We start from the raw sequence: 18,004 nt of genomic DNA, 5'->3' as shown, positions 1-18,004 counted from the left end.
CAAGATTGTAATTGTGTACTGTGCTAACGTGATCGTCCAGACGTTATTTTGTCTTGAACACGGGTACATGGGTACACGATTCTGTTCTAAAATCCTCAGTGGTAAGTGGTAGGCGAGTAGCAAACTAATACCTCCAACGTTCTCCTTTTTCTGTGGAGAGACAAGCAATAATGGTCGCCGAGCGCCGAGCCATAATAAGGCCTCCTCGGTCAGTCGTACACGGCCATCGACCGAGCTTCTAGAGCCAATCTCGGTGCAAGCGACTATAGCGTTCTAGCTAGCGTCATCTACCATTCTAAACCTAAATAAAGGGCTGGCCGCTACCCCAGGAGGAGCGAGGCATTTTACCATGTATTTATTTTATGTTCTCAGAATCCGGTCCTCTCAAAGCCTACGCTGGGTGAAGCCAAAAGAGAATTATGCCTGTTTCCAATATTCTCGTCATGGGAGCTGGCCCCTGCGGCCTCTCTGCTGCCATCGCGCTCTCCAAGATTTCTACTCTCGAAGATCCTATTCATGTCACGGTTATTGAAGTGCGTCCAGAGTTGAAGACTATTGGCGGTACTCTAAATATGACCCCATTAGCTATGCGATACTTGGATTACCTCGGTGCAGGTGAGAGACTGCGCCAAGATTCCATTGACATGAAGGACGGTCTCGATTGCGTATCGCTGCGCACGGGACGACGCATTGGCAATATCTGGGGAAACATCGGTGCGATAAGAACTGTGCGTCACAGCCTAGTGGCGAATCTTCTGCGAACCATCACAGAGGACCATGTTGATACGGTTGAACTGCGATGGGGGCAACGAGTTGCCAGCATCACCGAGTCGGACAATCATGTCGCTTTAGGACTGGAGGATGGCACCACTCTTCAGGGCGATATCCTCCTAGGCTGTGATGGCCTCCACTCCCATGTACGTCGACGCTGGGTTGAGCCAGAGCGTGAGAAGAGTTTCACCGGCCGTGTGATTGCAATGGGCTTCGGAGACACGAGCAACGCGCAATCCATGGTACTCTCTAATGGTGATCCAGCATTAAGAGATACCACAGTCATTACAAGCCCACATGGGATGCTCTTGGCCTCAAAATATGAGCCGAGCAGACAGAAAACCTACTTTGCGCATACCATGTACGTGAAAGAGCCCGATGGCGATGCGCGGGATGGCTGGAAGACACTCGGGGACGCCAAGGACGCCGTGCGCGCAGAAGTCGTGCGTTGTTTTGACAATGGACGTGTCAAAGGAGTTCAAGAGGCGGTGGCGGACTGCCAGGATTGGCACCTTTGGCCCATCTACATTCTACCGGGTGAGGGTCGCTGGTATCGAGGAAGGGTCTTATTGATGGGCGACGCAGCGCATGCGGTAAGTACTCTCAAACCTTGTTAATCTGAACGAACTTCCTGGCTAAGACGTGTGACAACAGATGCCACCACAAGGAGAAAGTACAGGAATCGCCATTGAAGACGGTGTTCTGATAGCACGTGTTTTGGAGAGAAGAAGATCTCGAACCGTCGAGCAGCTTTTCTCCGACTTCGTGTCTGTAAGAAAGCCAGTCGTTGACAAATATTACAGGGCTTCTATCTGGGCAATGGAGAATGGCTTCCAAGAGACTTCGTGGTGGAAATCAATCATTATTGAATGGGGAATCTGGCTTTATCTTCTCGTGAAGAGATGGCGTCAGGAGAACCATTTCGCGCAAGATGTTCGGTCTGTGCCATTACCAGCTTGATGACAGAGCCGACAGGTTGCCAAACAGGGTATGTTTTGTACTATAAGTATTCGAAGAAGCAAGCGAGTTCGTCATGATAAACAGGGGTGAGTGTAGCCCTGCACATCGCGACAGCCATGTTAAGACTCCAGCCCAGTAATAATCACAATAATATAGAGACGACTTATTTCGGCATTTCCCCAAACATGCTACTTATTGCAGTAGAGCGGTGACTTATGGTTCATTGTAATAAGGACCTAGTGGAGCCATCACTTGATTGTGATTAGGATAAAGATCCCAGAGAATACAATATGGAAAGGGCGTGCATTTCGAGATGCTCCAAATCATCTGTTAGTGGCTTGCGAGTAGAAGCATAGAGTCGGTCGGGACAAAGTGCGCTCGGGCCCTGAATGCACCGTGGGCCATGATGTCACCTCGGATAGTCGGAGCATCGTACGGGCTTTGATTGGATGAACCGCCGAGATACCCCCTTGGTGTCAACCGTCAGCCGATACCAAATTGCAGCGTTTCTTCCCCTTTTCTTCCCCAGAATTCGAGGTAACATTTGAATGACAGCAACGCATGTACGTCAGAACTGAAACACAATGTCAAGCTCGGTCGTAATGGAGGCTGAACGAGTACCTCGGCGCCTTCCACCTCCAAACCGACGCCGAGACAAGACTCGGTTCTCGTGTCATACATGCCACCGTCGCAAGTACGCGCATCTCGAACATCGCTATTTATCACAATTTCGGCGGTGGCTAACAGCAGGCACTAGGTTAAAGTGCGATCGCAAACAGCCGTGCGCCAGATGCGTGGTGCGTGCCCATCAGAGCGATGAAAATGGCTATGGGATGGAGACTAATTCCTAGAGCAGAAGAGCGGCTGCGGTATATCCTGCACCTACGTGGGTAGTTTCCTATCTACAGGGGTATCCCCAAGCTGTCGCCCCCTCGCCCCATTGTCTGCGGAGCAACCAGTGGTTCATGACACCTATCAGAGGCAAGCAAGCCCAACGACGAATGATCTTGAAGCCTCGATTCCATCACCGGCCATAGCCCTAAGTGATCTTGTCTCGGATCTTCGCGGAAACTTGGACCTTGGCAACTCAGAAAGCGGCTATAAGGCTACATCTCACTGGACTTCGATATTGAACGACGTCAGAGAGGTTGAGGAAACCCCTGCTCTGTCCGGTGACAGGAGATTGGATGCAGTGACAACGGATCAGGATTCAAGCCTGACGCCGAATGTTCTCCTCCTCCAAGGCTGTAGACAGGCAAGTAAAGAAGAGATACTCGCCTCTCTGCCTCGCCGCGCGGTCGCCGATCGTCTCGTGGCTCATTATTTTGCCGCCACCGAATTCAGTCTTTGTATGTCGCTCTATATCTGCACGATCAGTATTAATAACAGTACGTTGGCTAGGTATCCTTCACAAGGTCGAGTTTTTGAAACAGGTGATCGGTGTCCTGTAATTTCCTGGACAAGAATGTAGACTGACCCACACAGTATGACAAGTTCTGGAAGAGTCCTACTTCTTTCCCTGTGTCTTGGTTGGGCTTGCTGTTCAGCATCTTCTGTCTCTCAATACAGTTCCAAAACCCTGAAATCCGTCTGCCGCCAGCCTCTGAATCGATTACCGGGCCCAAAGCGAGCGTGTCAGCTCTTATACAACAGCATCGTGAAAGAATTGTCCAGTGTTTGGTCCTCGCAAAATACGGCAGAGGCGGTCCTTTCACAGTTGAGACATTGCTTCACTACTTGATGGCCGAGACTTCCCTTAGACATGATTCCGATATGGAACTCTGGCTAGTTCTCGGAACATTGGTGCAAATTGGTTAGTCAAGAGGCCGTAAATGTGTTAATACTTCCACATTCTACGCTAATCCTCATGCGCGTAATGGCTTATGAACGGGCTAATGCTGATTTTGTCTTAGCTATCAAAATGGGATATCACCGCGATCCCGACAACTTTACAAGCCTCTCTGCATTTCAGGGCGAAATGCGGCGGCGGGTGTGGTCGACCATCTATCAAGCAGATATGAGCGTCTCTACTCAATTGGGATTACCAAGGATCATTAAGGACGCGATATCAGACACTCTCCAACCATCCAATCTCTTAGATTCCGACTTCAGTGCGAGCTCAGACGTGCTTCCCTGTACACGTACAGATCAAGAGGTGACCCCAGCACTGATTTTGACCTCAAAATACAGGATCATGTCGGTTTTCAGCACTATATTGGACCTAATTACGGATTTCCAAACAACTTCGTACGCAGCTATCCAACAAATTGACTCGAGACTAAACGCGAACTTTGCGAGTATTCCAGAGTCTTGCAAGTACCGGTCGCTATCTCTCTCCATTATGGATCCACCTACGTTGATATTTCAGGTGAGTGATGAATCGCACCTCACGGCATACTAAACAAGGGCCGCCTAGTTCAGTTGCTGCTCTGTATTTTGGCTCATTAGGGGAACAGCAATCAACAAAGGTGACAACACATTGCTAACAGCGTTACATTCAACAGAGACTATACATCCAAATCCTCTATCACAGAGCTCAAATTATTCTGCATCTGAGATACTTTGCAATGGCTCGAGATTCCCGCCCTTACGAGCAGTCGAGACGGATTGCGGTCGGAGCTGCCTTGTCGATTCTCCACCATCATCAGCTCATCGATGAAGAAAGCCAACCAGGAGGCCGACTTGGTTCCCACGTCATCCAATCACCTTTCATGAGCCATGAATTCTTACTTGCTACGAGTGTAATCTGCTTTTATGTCCATCATTTCAAAGGGCAGATTGAACCAGCAAAGCTTGATGAAATTATAGACGTTTCAAAAAAAACAGAAACTATCTGGTGTCGCACCAGAGCGGATTCGACTGAGTCGATGAAAGCTTCAAAGGCGCTCCGTATAGTCATCGATGAAATTGAAAGGAACAAAGGTGCCGATCGTGATACTACGGCCGATGGCATAGAGCAAGTAACGGGAATGGAGGATACATTAAGTAAGCATTCAAGCCCTCCTTAAAGAAGCGAAGCTAAATTAATGGTGTATTTGAAGACTTGTTGCCGCATTTTGGGTTGCCTCTATCATGGTTTGATGCGAATTCGACTTTTGACATTGATTATAACTTCTTTGGTCGTTAAGTCATGCCATTTATCAACTATAATTATGTGAGAGTATAGGTGCGAGTAATTGATATTGATATACATGGCAACGAGACTGTGATACAAAGAGCCTCCAGAATCACGAGCTGTAAAGTTGATATAGGCTAGTAATATGTCTTGTTCAAGAAATCTACTCTAGGTGGAAATTATTGGATATTCCCACATACGTGCCTTTGTGACAGGTGGAGTAGACAATAAGCACCAGGAAATGATGTGGAATTATCTGGGCCCAAGAATACTCGCACCGCGGGGTCAGTATCGGGTAAACTCTTGCTCACGAAATCCTGTTTGCCCCGTGTTTCGAAGTGTTCTGTTGAGTTCAGACGACAGACAGTTTCGATATTTGGTGCTGTCATGTTTACTATCACGAAAATACCTGTCGTGGATTTTTTGTAGGTGAGATCTGAGCTTTTTAATTGATTGTATGCTTGCACAACGTCCTGTTTGTGAGTTGATAAACTCTGTGTAGTACTTGAACTGCTATTCGTTTTAATGGCAATCATGTATCACTCCTGATTGGTGCAATATATCGTGTCAAAATAATTGTGATGATGCACCTCGGTCGCAAAATCAGGCTCAGAAATGTTCACCAGCCTAGTGGTACCCAGCCTGTAGGTTGTTGAAGCTTGTTGGGCACTTCTTCTAGCGTTGAATATTGCCGTACTCTCGGTGCGGCGGTATTCTGAATGATCCGAGCCGATATTTTGTTATTCAATACAGAGACTGCTCTTTCTACGTCTTTGGACCAAGAAATGTGCTTCACATATGTACGTGGGGTATACCATGTGATGCCCTGGTCTGTATACCACCTTTCTTAGGGTATCACAATTGTATTCATACCAAGGTCCAGACGCAATAATCCGATTGAGGCTGAAAGGCATAGAAGGAATCGAATATGACCTTCCAACCTAGTTCATTCCATCTGTGAATTTTTAGGCCTCTATGATAGTTCAACATGCAAAGCCAGAGTTTTTCCACTCCTCAGCTAGCGCAAAATTCAGTAAGTTGATGCCGCCACTCTGGTGTCGAGGTTCTCGAGATGTTACAGGGTCTGACTCAGACGACGCCAGTGGTGCAAATTCTACATGCGCTGTCACAGGTGGCAAGTAGTAATTCCTGCAACAGGATAAATTATCCATATATCGAATTGCGTCATGTATGCCGATTGTTGAAGGGGAGCTCTGATAGAGCAGAACTGAGTTTGACAGTGGCGAAAATTCCAAGAGTATACGACCATATCTGGCCTGTTACCATAACTTAATAACCGTGACTTTCAAATCAAGTCTTTCTTGTTGATTTGATGCTGTGTGTACAGTTCCACCCTCATAGCTTGATACAATTTGACAACTTAGAATCATTCCTATGGTACAACAACAAGGATCTCTTGGCACGAATTAATAGATTTTGTAGACATTTAGTACTCATAACTATGTTGCCTAGCTAAAGCGAAGCTTCAGAGTTGACTTGAGTAGCCTACTACAGACACGACGCATTACGAGACACATGTACCAAGTACCATGACGAAAAAGCGGCCTGAGGCTAACGTGGCTAGGTAAGTTTAGCTTCATCACTCTGCCGTTGAGTGTGGTGCGTTAATTTTGACTCAGATCAGGGCTCGACCGCGGAGGAGGAGCATTGTGATCCCTTGAACTACACAGTGCCTTCAGCTTGTATCTACATACGCATTTTGGTGTTGACATCATTGTCTTCCTCTTGAAATTCCTCTGCTTCCCATTCCGCCTCAACATCGTTGTCATCGGCAGATGCCTCTTGATATTGCTGGTATTCCGAGATAAGATCGTTCATGTTAGACTCCGCCTCGGTAAACTCCATCGCGTCCATCCCCTCGTTCGTGTACCAGTGAAGGAAGGCCTTGCGGCGAAACATGGCGGAAAACTGCTCGCCCAGCCGCTTGAAGATGCCCTGGATCGCCGTCGAGTTTCCGATAAACGTACTGGATAGGTCGAGTCCCCGCGGCGGGACCGAGCAGTGCGACGTCTGGATGTTGTTTGGGATCCACTCCACGAAGTATTCCGAGTTGCGGTTCTGTATGCTACGGATTTGATCCTCGACTTCTTTCATGGAAACCCGACCGCGACTAGGTGTTATAGCGGTCAGGAGTGAACAACGGTATCGGGGACTAACATTGACGGTACTTACAAGATTGTCGAGCATGTCAAATAGCGCCCGTTGCGGAAGTCGCAAGCGGCCATGAGACTCTTGGGGTCAAACATCTGTTGGGTCAAGCCCTGTGCCGTGAGGCTCCGAAATGCCCTAGTGTCGTGGCTCATATTGGTCAACGGTGCGTAGCCAACTATGAAGAAGTGTAGGCGTGGGAACGGGATCAGGTTGACGGCCAATTTGCGAAGGTCTGAGTTGAGCTGGCCGGGAAATCTTAGAGAAGTCGATATGCCAGACATAACTGTTGACACTAAATGGTTTAGATGAGCGTATGTTGGCTGGGCGATCTTTAGCTTTTGGCTACAAATATCGTGCAACGCCTCGTTATCAAAGCAGAAAGTCTCATCACAGTTTTCGACAAGCTGGTGAACCGATAACAACGCGTTATATGGCTCGACGACAGTCTCGGACACCTTGGGCGAGGGGATCACGGAGAACGTGGCCATCATACGATCGGGATACTCCTCCCGGATCTTGGAAAGCAGCAGGGTCCCCATTCCGGCGCCCGTGCCACCACCTAGGGAGTGCGTGATCTGGAAGCCCTGAATGCTCTCACAAGTCTCTGTCTCGCGGCGCACAACATCAAGGACCTCGTCGACTAGTTCGGCGCCTTCAGTGTAATGTCCTTTAGCCCAGTTATTTCCCGCGCCCGCCTGGCCGAAAACCATGTTATCGGGGCGGAAGAAGTTGCCGTATCCTCCCGAGCGAACTGCATCAATGACGCCAGGTTCCAGGTCGACGAGCATGGCTCGTGGGACATACTTGCCACGGGAACCCTAAGTCTCTGTGTCAGTCACCGGGTGCTTCCACTGAAGGCATTGAAGGGTATCGAATCCGTTCTAACCTCGTGGAAATAGACCCCGATTTTGCCAAGTTGGCTCTCGTCAGTACCGTTGTATCTCCCATCCTGGTCAAGCCCATGCTCTCTTGCGATGGTCTGCCTAAGCCTCCGGTCAGTAAGCTTCCTAAACGGCATCAATCCCAAACATACCAGAAAGCAGAGCCAATCTGGTTACCCTGTGAGAAATTTAGTACTACTAGGCTTGGATTTTGCAGCTCTTGAATTTTCTTACGCATTGCCCAGTCGAAATATGGATCTAGAATTGGATGTAAGTCGGTGAAGTGTTCCAGCTGATATCAACCAACGGTATAATTCGTAAGATAATGTGATGTAGGTTTCAGGGTTACTCACAATTTCGCGCATCTTGTCGATCGAGGGCCGTGGCAGCCGGATGCCGTCTTCTAAAGAAAAGTCACTCTGGTGCTGAGAATATTCTCTTCTATCTGTGCGGTGCGATTTGAAAAGTGCGACAACTGGCCTTATTAAGACCAACTTCTGTTGACGATCGTGCAGTTGCCATATCAACTAAACTCAGAAGCACATGTAAATACATAATACGCGATTCCACAATACTGGTGCCTCGTTGTTGTGGAACTGTAACTTTCTTATCGGCTTGTCAAGGCAGCAGTAATTGGCGAGGTGCCTGCATGTAAGCTTCCTATGCATGTCTATAACTCTGCAGTCTTCGGTGGGACTATGTCTTTTTGCATGGTATGTACCCTATCAGCTCCCGTCTTGGTAAAGCAGCAAGATACAATACACTTGGAGAACTCCGGGCATTGGTAATGAATCAAGTTAGGCAGACACTTTTCTCACAATTCGGGTGCCTGATCTCAATTCTGGCATTTAGAGTTGTTGTCCATACGCTTTAGGCATAGCGGCGTCTATATGTGCCGCACAGAGCGCTGAAAAGGCAAGGCGTGATTTCCACGAAAAGGGTCACCAATGATTTGAGACAGCTCTTCCAGTAGATACATTTCTGCGGCGTAGCTGTGTGTGCTGGTGATGGCGCATTCACGCGGATACTTCACATTAGATGTAAGCGTCGGAGATTGACGGGAGGAAGGAGCTTGGCGTGGACTGTAACAACACACGCTCTGACACGCGTAAATGCGCTAGGTTAAGGTCTTCGGCCTCCGGCTCTTCGGAGGAGCGCCATAAGGTGAGAGTATGCCGTTTTATTCGTTACTCAATTGGCGAAATTCAGTGAGACATGAGAATAAGAGATTAGAAACGAAGAGGTTTCTAGATTTTGTTCTTATCTTGTCGTGTCCATGAGGGATTTCGTCGCGCCATGGAGATTTGAATTGCGATGTTCCACATTGACCATGTGGGAATGCCGGTATTGTTGATCAAACAACGTACGTGAAAAGAAAATATTCATTGAAAAAAATGTAAGATTCATTTAGGCCACAGTCCTGCGGCCATAGCCAACTGCGATCTCTTACAGCAATCTAGGGCGTCACAGCAGCCTTTAAATCATCATACCACTTGACCGCTCGAGAACAATGATTTAGTATAATATAGCTATTATCTTAGAGGGTAAAGATGCCCGTTGCTTGGTCGCGCTGTGAACCAGAGCTGGATGATATGCATCTAGGCCAATTAGCCGGGCAGAGCACAGGTCAATCACTACCCGGTCAGTATCACAATCGCTAGCATAATAAATATCATGGCTGCGTGGCATTAACACGACTAGTATGAACCAACTGCGATATACATAAAAGGGTAGCTCACAGGCAGGACTCAAAGATCAATGTTTATACACAATGTATTCATGCAGTCTAGCTAGTCATACATCATCAGGAATGCCCAAGGGGACAAGACAATTGAAGCTCAGCGTCGTGCTTCTTTTACTATAAAATAGGTACAAGAATTGAAGTTTATACTTCATAGAAAATTTGTCAACCAAGATCGACAGGTCAAGATGTCAGAAGGAAGCTTAGTTCTTGACGTCACGAGCGTGCTTGCGGGCAGAGCGCTTGGAGCGCTTGGACTTGCAAGAGCTTGTCTGGCTAGCGGCAGCAGCGGAACTGGTAGAGGCGACGCTGGTGGCAGCAGCCTTGGTGGAGGTGGCAGCGGCAGAGGTTGCAGCGGCAGCCGTGGTGGTAGCGGCAGCGGAGGAAGCCTCAGCGACGACCGTGCTGGAAGCAGCAGCGGCAGAAGTGGTGGAAGCAGCAGCGGCAGTGGTAGTGGCGGCAGAGCCAGAGCCAGACCCGAAGGTGGCCAAGGCGGGACCAGGGATCTCGTAGGTGCTGAGACCATTGTAGATGTTGACGAGGATACCGGCGTCGCTCTCAGTGTACAGAGCCTCACCGAGAGTACCGGTGGGCAGGTCGCTACCGCTGCCAGTGACCTCAATGTTGATGCACTGGGGGTAGTTCTGGGCACCATCGGACTGCTCGGCGGAGTGGAGGGCAATGATCTCGTGACGGAGAACGTAGTTGCCAGGCTTCAGAGACTCAGGGATGGTGAAGGTCTGGGTGAAATTGTTGGCAATCAACTCATCAGAGGCCCAGGTGCCGGTGGAGCCGGTGCCGGAGACCAGGCCGCTCTCGGTGAACTTGAAGAACTCAAGGGTGGTCTTGTCAACAGTGGAGCAGTCATCACCGCAGGAAGCGAGGTAGTTGATGACGGGACCCTTGTGGGACTCGGGCCAGGTGCTCCACAGCATGGAGATAGAACCACCAGCAGGGACGGTGGCAGTCAAGGCGGCGTTGCTAGAACCACGGTGGCAGATGATGTCGCTGGTAGCGTAGGCATCAGGGGCAACGAAACCGTTGTCGGTGGCAGTCTCAGCCCAGGCGATACGGTCGACAGCAGGGTTCTCGTAGGGAGCGGAGCTAGCAGGGTAACCGGAGTAGGTGGTGCCATCAACGATGATGCTAGAAACGTAACCGTGAGCGGAAACGAGGCTGGCACCGGCAGCAAGGGCCAAAAGGGCGGAAGGCTTGAAAGACATGTTGTTGATTTCTGATAAAGACTGGAGTCAAGGTTGGGTTACAAGTGAAGACGGTGGAAGGTTCAAAAAAGGAACGTTCTGTATAATCGGCTTGCGTTAAAGAATGGAATGGTTGACTGCAATCAATGCAGGTAGCGAATGTAGAAGCACGAAAGAGTGGCTGAAAAGAATGTTAGCAAGACTGCTGAGTTGCTTGATGGTAGAAAAGAGTGACGAACTGGATGGGGGTGGGCAGATCTGGTTATATACAGACAACAATTGCCTGCGGTGGAACCCCCAACCTTGAGGCTCTCGTCCGTGGGCCACGGCCAAATGAATTACATCAGGGGTAGACGTCCACCTGAACCGCGTTAACAACCTTGCAGATGGATGTCATCTTTGGCTCCCTTCATCTCGACAAACGTTTTCAATCTTGGCGATACCCCGCAATAGATTAAACAGAATAAGGTGCCAGGTGGTGCCTCGAGAGCGCCGCTGAACCACGTAGACTGGGCTTGTTTCAGTTTTGCGGGCCACCTGCGCGCCGTGGAGGGCTGGAAAGCTGGAGGAGCGAGGAGATGAACAAACTGCAGCCTCATCGTTTGCTCCTAGCGGGGTTTCGCACGCATTCCACCAATAACGAAAGACTTCTAGACGCAAGCAGAAACATCGAAACTCCCTGCGTCTATCACCGCCCGCCAAGGATCCAGGAAAGGGGGCCCGCCAGGGACCATGTACGCTTCGCGAAAAACAGATGAGAAGCGACAATTGAGGTGGGATTGAGGTGGGACTCGGTTATGCGGCGACTAACGGAGGAGGATGAGGCTAGACTAGACTAAGTGAAGGGGGAATAGCTGGGTCCAGGATGCTGGAGCCGCCAACGCTTAACCGCCAGGGGTTGCAAGAGATAAATGAGATGACGAGAACCAAAAAGTCGGCGCGAATTCTAGATCCGGCGAGCTTGCCGACAAAAACTCGGCCATGGCTTCAGATAGAATCCTCATGACAAAGCTCTTTATGAGCAATCTGGTATTCCTATGCATCTCAATTAGATATGTGATTGGCGACCGACCAAAACGAACAAGCCTGCCGAAACTGCCGTCTTGGCACACCCTTGCTCTGGAGATAAGCATACAACGGTATAGTAGCTTTGATGCGGGCAAATGCGAATGGATCACCACGCTATCAGATTCTACTACTATGTATGTATTTTAGGAGAACTGCAGGGGCGGTGGCATTTCTAACATCCTGAGCATCCGCTTTTCTTCTAGGTAAGCGAGACTTCTATTTCCAATATTCGAATATCATGGATGGCCAGATTGCGTAGAGCAGGACCGACTTAGTCAAATCGACTTTCGTCGCAATGCCTCAATCAAGCTCCAAGAAGCTGGGGTCAGGCGGACCATGATATGTTGGCCAGCTACATTTGGCAGTACGTATCCGCAGAGTAGTCTCCCTTACCGCCAGGGGACTGTTGTTATGGAAATTGTCCTTGCACGATTGAGCTGTAGCCCTGAGCTGTGGATACAACCAGCCTAGGTTAGTACAATCAAGCTTTCGCAAATGACTTTCACCCCGGTGTCATCTTCATCGAGCAAGGGTGTCACAGCTTTGTTCCTAGTCAGCTGTTTGACAGATCCATTAGAATGCCCCCCGTCTTAACAGTGGTTTGGTCGTCTTGTCGCAAGAAACCCGATATTCATGACCGTGTACTCTCGAGCTGGTAAGTCTGGCTATCGTTCAAACTATAACTTGCAGTCTGAGAATCACTGGAAGCGTGGTTTTACAATATTTTCCACGGTATGGCAGGTCACAGACTAGATGAATCAATGTCGTTGACCGCTCATAGGTCTATGTATGAGTTATGCGGTGTAAAATGCATGGCGTCACGCTCGTCACATGCTCTATATCCTCCGAACGAGTGGTGATTCTACTTCGTTTCGGACCATGGTGATTTTCAAGAATCAGGTTGTTCGTGAGTCTATCACAATTTGTCGGCTGTATTCCTCGATCGATCTAAAAATGCAAATGTCACCCACGTGTTTCCCAGAGGCGACCCGGTTCAAGCATTGATAACAGCTAAGGTTAGCACCTCATCAACCCCCTCGATCGTTGCTCGTCTCAAACTCTACGTTTTCTTGTCGCATTCATTGGAGCCACGTGACACTTGCACTCGTATTACGTGTGCATAAAGCGATTGAAATCTTGTGTGTGAGTGCTATTGTATTTGCCGTCCTACAATATGTGATATTCAAACGTCTTCTAGGCTTTCCTAACTGGCATCATCCCAGCTACCTTTTATGAAGCCCCCACACCAATAAGCTTCTCCCACATGCGCTCTCCGATTCAACGTTGTGTCCATAATGGGAACTTGCAAAGCCACACTGCGGACTGACCGCCATCTCCAGGAGTCGAAGATGATCGATTGGGCGGCCTACATGTCACCGAGGTTAAAGATAGAACGACTCGTCGTCCTTCTCGTACAATCTTTCCAAAACCCCTGTGTCGATGCCTGGCATGTTTCGCGACAGAGGTGGATGCCTAACGTAAAACTTGATGGGTGGTCCCTGACGACTTCGTTCAAAGCCCGAATGTACTCGTCGATCAACTCAGTGGGATCGATATCATCCTATCTCAGGCTCTTGAGAAAAGTGTTGGGGATCAAGTAAAGCAGTTGTCGGTTGTCCATCTGCACACTTCAAACACCAGCCTCATATAAATCCTTTTGCTCGGCAAAGTATACTGCCGTCACATCTTCAAATATTCGCGATCTGTTGCTTACTCTTCGGCGGGAAACGTTGTTTCTCTAGGGAGCCAGATGTGTTGCCATGTTGGTGATGGCAAAACAACCTTGTCATTCTTTCAAGCAGCCCTCGGGGACTACTTTCTTGGGCATATTCCAGACATGCAGGCAGGCCGGGTCTGAAGATTTAGTTTTGCCAATTGTGATCGTAGCTGATCTCTTCTTTAGCCCACCTCATTATATTGGAGCTTCTCGAAGAATCCTCCAAATGATGCCCGTTCATACTCTCCGCTGGTGATAGGACGAATAGATAACTCGAGTAGTTTCCGGGTTCTGGGATTGCATCTTGTATAGCGGAATGGAAGGACGGCCTGACCGTCTCTAGAAGAGCTTTTTACATGGAGTAAAAACTTTGACCTTACAAGAGACCCACTTTGACCAGCATGAAATCTTGGCGCCATTGTCGGCTGCTATATTTGCACGTAGATATTCAGGGAGTAAGAACTGGATACAAAGTGCTATTGAATATCAAATGTGACGATAAGTTGTGTCCGTCTGCAGCACAAAAGCTCAAGCGGGCGATATACTGTATGTCCGGTATGTAAGGAGCCCTTTAAGTGTTATAGATTTCGTGTAGAAAAATAGAAACGGATTATGTACAATCATAGTTTGCGCTTTAGCCAATAGTAGCAGTTGGCCAGAGCGGAGGGCCGCAACAAGCAGATAATGAAACTAGTCTAATGGAATAATGAAAGAATAAGTAGAGGATCTGGCGGATTAAGCTTCGATACAGTGGAATAAGATCAACTGTATGCAAAACCAGAACTTCAGTATGGATGCTAGGATAAGTGAAGACGGAGCACGCTGATCAACGTACATGTTGAGATTCAGAGACGTATGAGACAAGTTCACCCACTTCTAAGTTATCCATCGTTGCAGTCAATTTGTGGGGTGAAATTGTCGTCAACCAGAAAACATGAAATCATCATGATAGATGAAGAGTTAGAGGAAAAATAACCGGGGGCGGGGGGGGGGGGGGGGGGGGGGGGGTAGTGAGTTCCCAATGAAATGATGCTAGCAATATTGCTGGGTCACCTCGGTGAAGGTGAGGTTAGCACACCGGCAATGAGAGCAAGCCAAAGTTTAATGGTTAGACACCACTACGGAGTAAAGCGGAGACGTGGCTTTGATCATGCTGGTTCATCCTTTCTCAGAGCGATTCAGAAAGTTAATCATTTCTGCTAATATGTGGTATGGTGAATGACTGCACAAACATGTCTACCCGATCCCGCGATCACTAGGGGAATGAGTCCAGTGCATTATCCAGGTACTTGGTATCTAGCCGTTGTGCCCAGTCACAGCGCCCCAGATATACGCAGCCCACCCACCTAGTAGGAGCATCATCAAGAGACCAAAGCAAACCTTGGAGATAAGCGCGTTACGAGGTGCTTTCTCCCCCATAAACCTGTCCTTTCGATCAGCCAGCAACACCGCTCGTCCCATGCGCTGCTTTCTACTCCATTGGAGATGTCGAAGATCTGGTGAGCGCCACGCCAAGACCATCATGACGCAGGATACCGTTACCGAAAACGCAGCCATGGCAACGTACAAGATAACAACGTTATCGTAAGAGTTATCGTCAGCATCTTGAATCGCGCCAGATACGATACGGACGATGATATTGGCACTGTGTAGTTTTAGTTTATTTCTGAAGGCCTATTTATGGACTCACTTACGCATTGTTCATCATAATCTTGAGCGAGTACGCAGTACCGAAGGTGCTCTGTTGCCACAATGATGCACGCATACCATCAATGAGAACAGTGGGATTGTAAGAGGTCAACACAGCATAAACGCCAAATGCTGCTGCCGTGCCGCTGACCATTGGAGCCCAGTTCACCAAAGCCATCGAGATGAAGATGCCAAAACTAGATACAACCACTATATATTGTTAGCGCGATAATTCAGGGTAGTCGATGTCACCTACATAGGGTAATTCGTTGACCCATGAAATCTATGAAGATTCCAACGACAGGCACGATGAAGAAGCCAGCGTATCTGAACAACGCAGTATACCATCCGGCAGTGACAGAGTCAATATCGAATCTCTGCTCAGCAAGTTCGGTCGCATTACCGCTGAAGACGATCGCGGTTGAGGTGTAGCATAGTGAGTAGAGCATCAGCATCCAGAATACCCATGGTATTTCAAGAACCTTGCGGACCTCCAATTTCTTTCCCTTCTTCATCAGCTTCTCGCCGGTGACTGGATCGACACTATGGCCGAACTTCTCACTTGACTTCTTATTGAACCAGAAGAAGATTGCCGAGCAAATATTGGTGAAGAAGTTGATGAATACCGCCACCCAATAGACCCAAGCAAAGTCGCCCGTGTTCTGTCGAGTTATATCAGCCCCCTGTGTGTTGCTTGATAGGCTCTTGGAGGTCAAAGACTTACCACGGCAATGATATTGGCGGTGCTGGTTCCCGTGAAGGCGCCGAGCTTAGCGACCATAAGTTCGAGACCCAATGTCGATCCGAAACCGTTGTTGGGCGCAAACCAAGCGGAGAAAACTTGATACTGAGCGATTTGCGTCGAGATATCGCCAATCGCCAGTATAACTCTACCACCGATCATGAAATTAAACGAGCGTACTTGCGCTGCTGCTGCAACCAAGATGGCTCCTATCGAGTATACGATGTTGCCGTAAAATAGAGCACCTGCGCCACCAAGGCGATCAGTGAGAAGACCGCTACCAAGAATCAAAAGTGTTGTCATGAAGTCCTCGCTGGCCTCGAGCAGAGCGTATTGAGTGTTGTTGATCTTGAGCTCTTTCTTGAGCGTGCTCTTCATTGCACCCGTGATACCGGAACTCCAAGAACCACCGAAACGAACCAAGGTGACGAGGACAACTGCAGTCAATTTCCAGGTCCATGGCGGAGGCGGCTTTTCATTGATAGATGGAGTTGAGCCCGACGACGGAGATGGTGAGTTGGTTTCGGCGGCGTGGACGCCGTGTAGGACCTTCTCTGATACGGCGATCGGCTCCGTGCCGGTCTTGTTTAGTGAAGCCATGATGGGTTGGGTGTCCTAGAGATCTGACACTATGGATGCACAGCTCCTCATCCTTCAGAAATGAATGCGATGCACATTGCGTTATATGTTTTGTTTTGGAGTTGGCCCTCAACTCCGCCGCATTTTCCCGCAAGCTCCATGATCGGCCTTGGCGTCGAAACTTTTTTTTTCCAAACTCGTGTACCAAGGCCCAGAAAACTTCTGAGAAATGTTGAGATATGCCTGATTGATTCGATTGATTAGATTAGACCCTTGTCTTAACCCACTGATATGGCTTGGCGTGACCCACTTCGGCTCTTTTGGCTGACAAAGTTTTCTAGAAACACTGAGCGAGCCCTTCTCATCTCCGAGCTGGAAAGTCGGCCGAGCGTGATGGGTTGGAATGGGATGGAGATTCGTCTGATAAGATCTTACGATTCCCATCGTTCGCACCATGAATTACGGTCGAGGTCAGCTGCTCCCAGCTGCCTTAATGAGCAGCGGCCACTGCTGGTGTGTACATCTCCGAGACAGCCAGCTCTCGGATCGCGCCACCCACAAAGAACGGGCCGACAGAAATTTCACTTGTTACGTTGACCAAGAAAGCGATCGACTAAATGACCAAAACTATCAATCATTGTTCGATCGTGTCGTCGAAGGTGCAAATACTGCATTGACGGCGTTTTCATACCTGATGTGCTCTGTTTTCAAGCTCATCCCCATGATCGCCACTGCCTGGATACTGTCCAATTGAGTTTTTATCATCCACTCTCCGGGTCTCGCTTTAATAGTCCGACAGCGAGACCCGAGCTGTGGATGTCAGAACGTCAGTACGTGAATTTGCAGTGGTATTATCGAAACCAGTGCAGTTTCCACCAGAACACTCAGGCCGCCTTTCGCTCACGAACTCCGAACTTGCTCGACCAGCCGTTGAAGCTGGCTACAATGAGATTTGATAAAATTTCCCTGTGTATGGTCAGCAGTACGAAAGCACAAGAAAGGAATTTGCTGCTTCGTAAAGTGGTGGGCTGATCCCGACTCTAAACGCGTATCCTAAACCTTGACTGAATTGTTTTTACTTGCTGTCATATCACCGCTGACTGTCCAACTTCTTGTCACATTGGAAGAACCGCATGGATGCCCAGATCCGAGTGACTGGATTAATTACCTAATAATCAGAACCTTGACGGTAGATGTTATGGAGTATGAAAGCGAGACTGACAACGAGGGGGCCAGCAGTTATAAAGCACAAAATCGGTTGTTCCATTGAGCAATTATGTAGTGCTACGTTTTGGTGCTACAGTTGATTTCGGAGGGTTAGTCCACCGGTCAATCACATTATCGTCAACGGATTACTCCTTTCTGTG

At 48.6% G+C, this 18,004-nt stretch overlaps 5 protein-coding genes across 5 annotated transcripts; 2 read left to right on the top strand and 3 right to left on the bottom strand.

Moving 5' to 3' along the window:
• The first annotated feature begins 373 nt into the window (after positions 1–373).
• On the top strand, positions 374–2,033 carry BKA67DRAFT_679798 (uncharacterized protein). The gene is made up of 2 exons (XM_046108884.1): positions 374–1,364; positions 1,426–2,033. Exons 1-2 carry the CDS (start codon positions 420–422, stop codon positions 1,729–1,731), a joined length of 1,251 nt encoding a protein of 416 aa, XP_045955834.1. The 5' UTR covers positions 374–419; the 3' UTR covers positions 1,732–2,033.
• A 213-nt stretch (positions 2,034–2,246) lies between these two features.
• Positions 2,247–5,177, top strand: BKA67DRAFT_571210 (fungal-specific transcription factor domain-containing protein). The gene is made up of 7 exons (XM_046103209.1): positions 2,247–2,425; positions 2,489–2,528; positions 2,588–3,080; positions 3,133–3,164; positions 3,217–3,544; positions 3,645–4,099; positions 4,236–5,177. Exons 1-7 carry the CDS (start codon positions 2,316–2,318, stop codon positions 4,737–4,739), a joined length of 1,962 nt encoding a protein of 653 aa, XP_045955833.1. The 5' UTR covers positions 2,247–2,315; the 3' UTR covers positions 4,740–5,177.
• Positions 5,178–6,365: 1,188 nt separating this feature from the next.
• BKA67DRAFT_637531 (beta tubulin) lies at positions 6,366–8,679 on the bottom strand. Its single transcript, XM_046105693.1, has 6 exons — positions 8,253–8,679; positions 8,134–8,157; positions 8,052–8,077; positions 7,905–8,001; positions 7,040–7,836; positions 6,366–6,977 (listed from the first exon to the last, which is right to left on the bottom strand). The coding sequence occupies exons 1-6, from the start codon at positions 8,262–8,264 to the stop codon at positions 6,554–6,556; spliced, it is 1,380 nt and encodes a 459-aa protein (XP_045955832.1). The 5' UTR covers positions 8,265–8,679; the 3' UTR covers positions 6,366–6,553.
• Positions 8,680–10,122: 1,443 nt separating this feature from the next.
• Positions 10,123–10,812, bottom strand: BKA67DRAFT_490429 (Thermoascus Gh61 isozyme A; the record flags this gene model as incomplete). Its single annotated transcript, XM_046096970.1, has 1 exon — positions 10,123–10,812. A coding segment is annotated over one exon (690 nt), but the record flags the coding sequence as incomplete, so codon positions are not given.
• Positions 10,813–14,923: 4,111 nt separating this feature from the next.
• On the bottom strand, positions 14,924–16,658 carry BKA67DRAFT_593436 (major facilitator superfamily transporter; the record flags this gene model as incomplete). The annotated part of the gene is made up of 4 exons (XM_046104944.1): positions 14,924–15,272; positions 15,322–15,526; positions 15,573–15,978; positions 16,041–16,658. The coding sequence occupies 4 exons, from the start codon at positions 16,656–16,658 to the stop codon at positions 14,924–14,926; spliced, it is 1,578 nt and encodes a 525-aa protein (XP_045955830.1).
• Between the last annotated feature and the right edge of the window lie 1,346 nt (positions 16,659–18,004).

Source organism: Truncatella angustata (assembly GCF_020726525.1).
Source record: "Truncatella angustata strain MPI-SDFR-AT-0073 chromosome Unknown BKA67scaffold_6, whole genome shotgun sequence".
NCBI lineage: Eukaryota > Fungi > Ascomycota > Sordariomycetes > Amphisphaeriales > Sporocadaceae > Truncatella > Truncatella angustata.
Note: the sequence above shows the minus strand (reverse complement) of the source record. Positions and strands in the feature narration are given on the sequence as shown.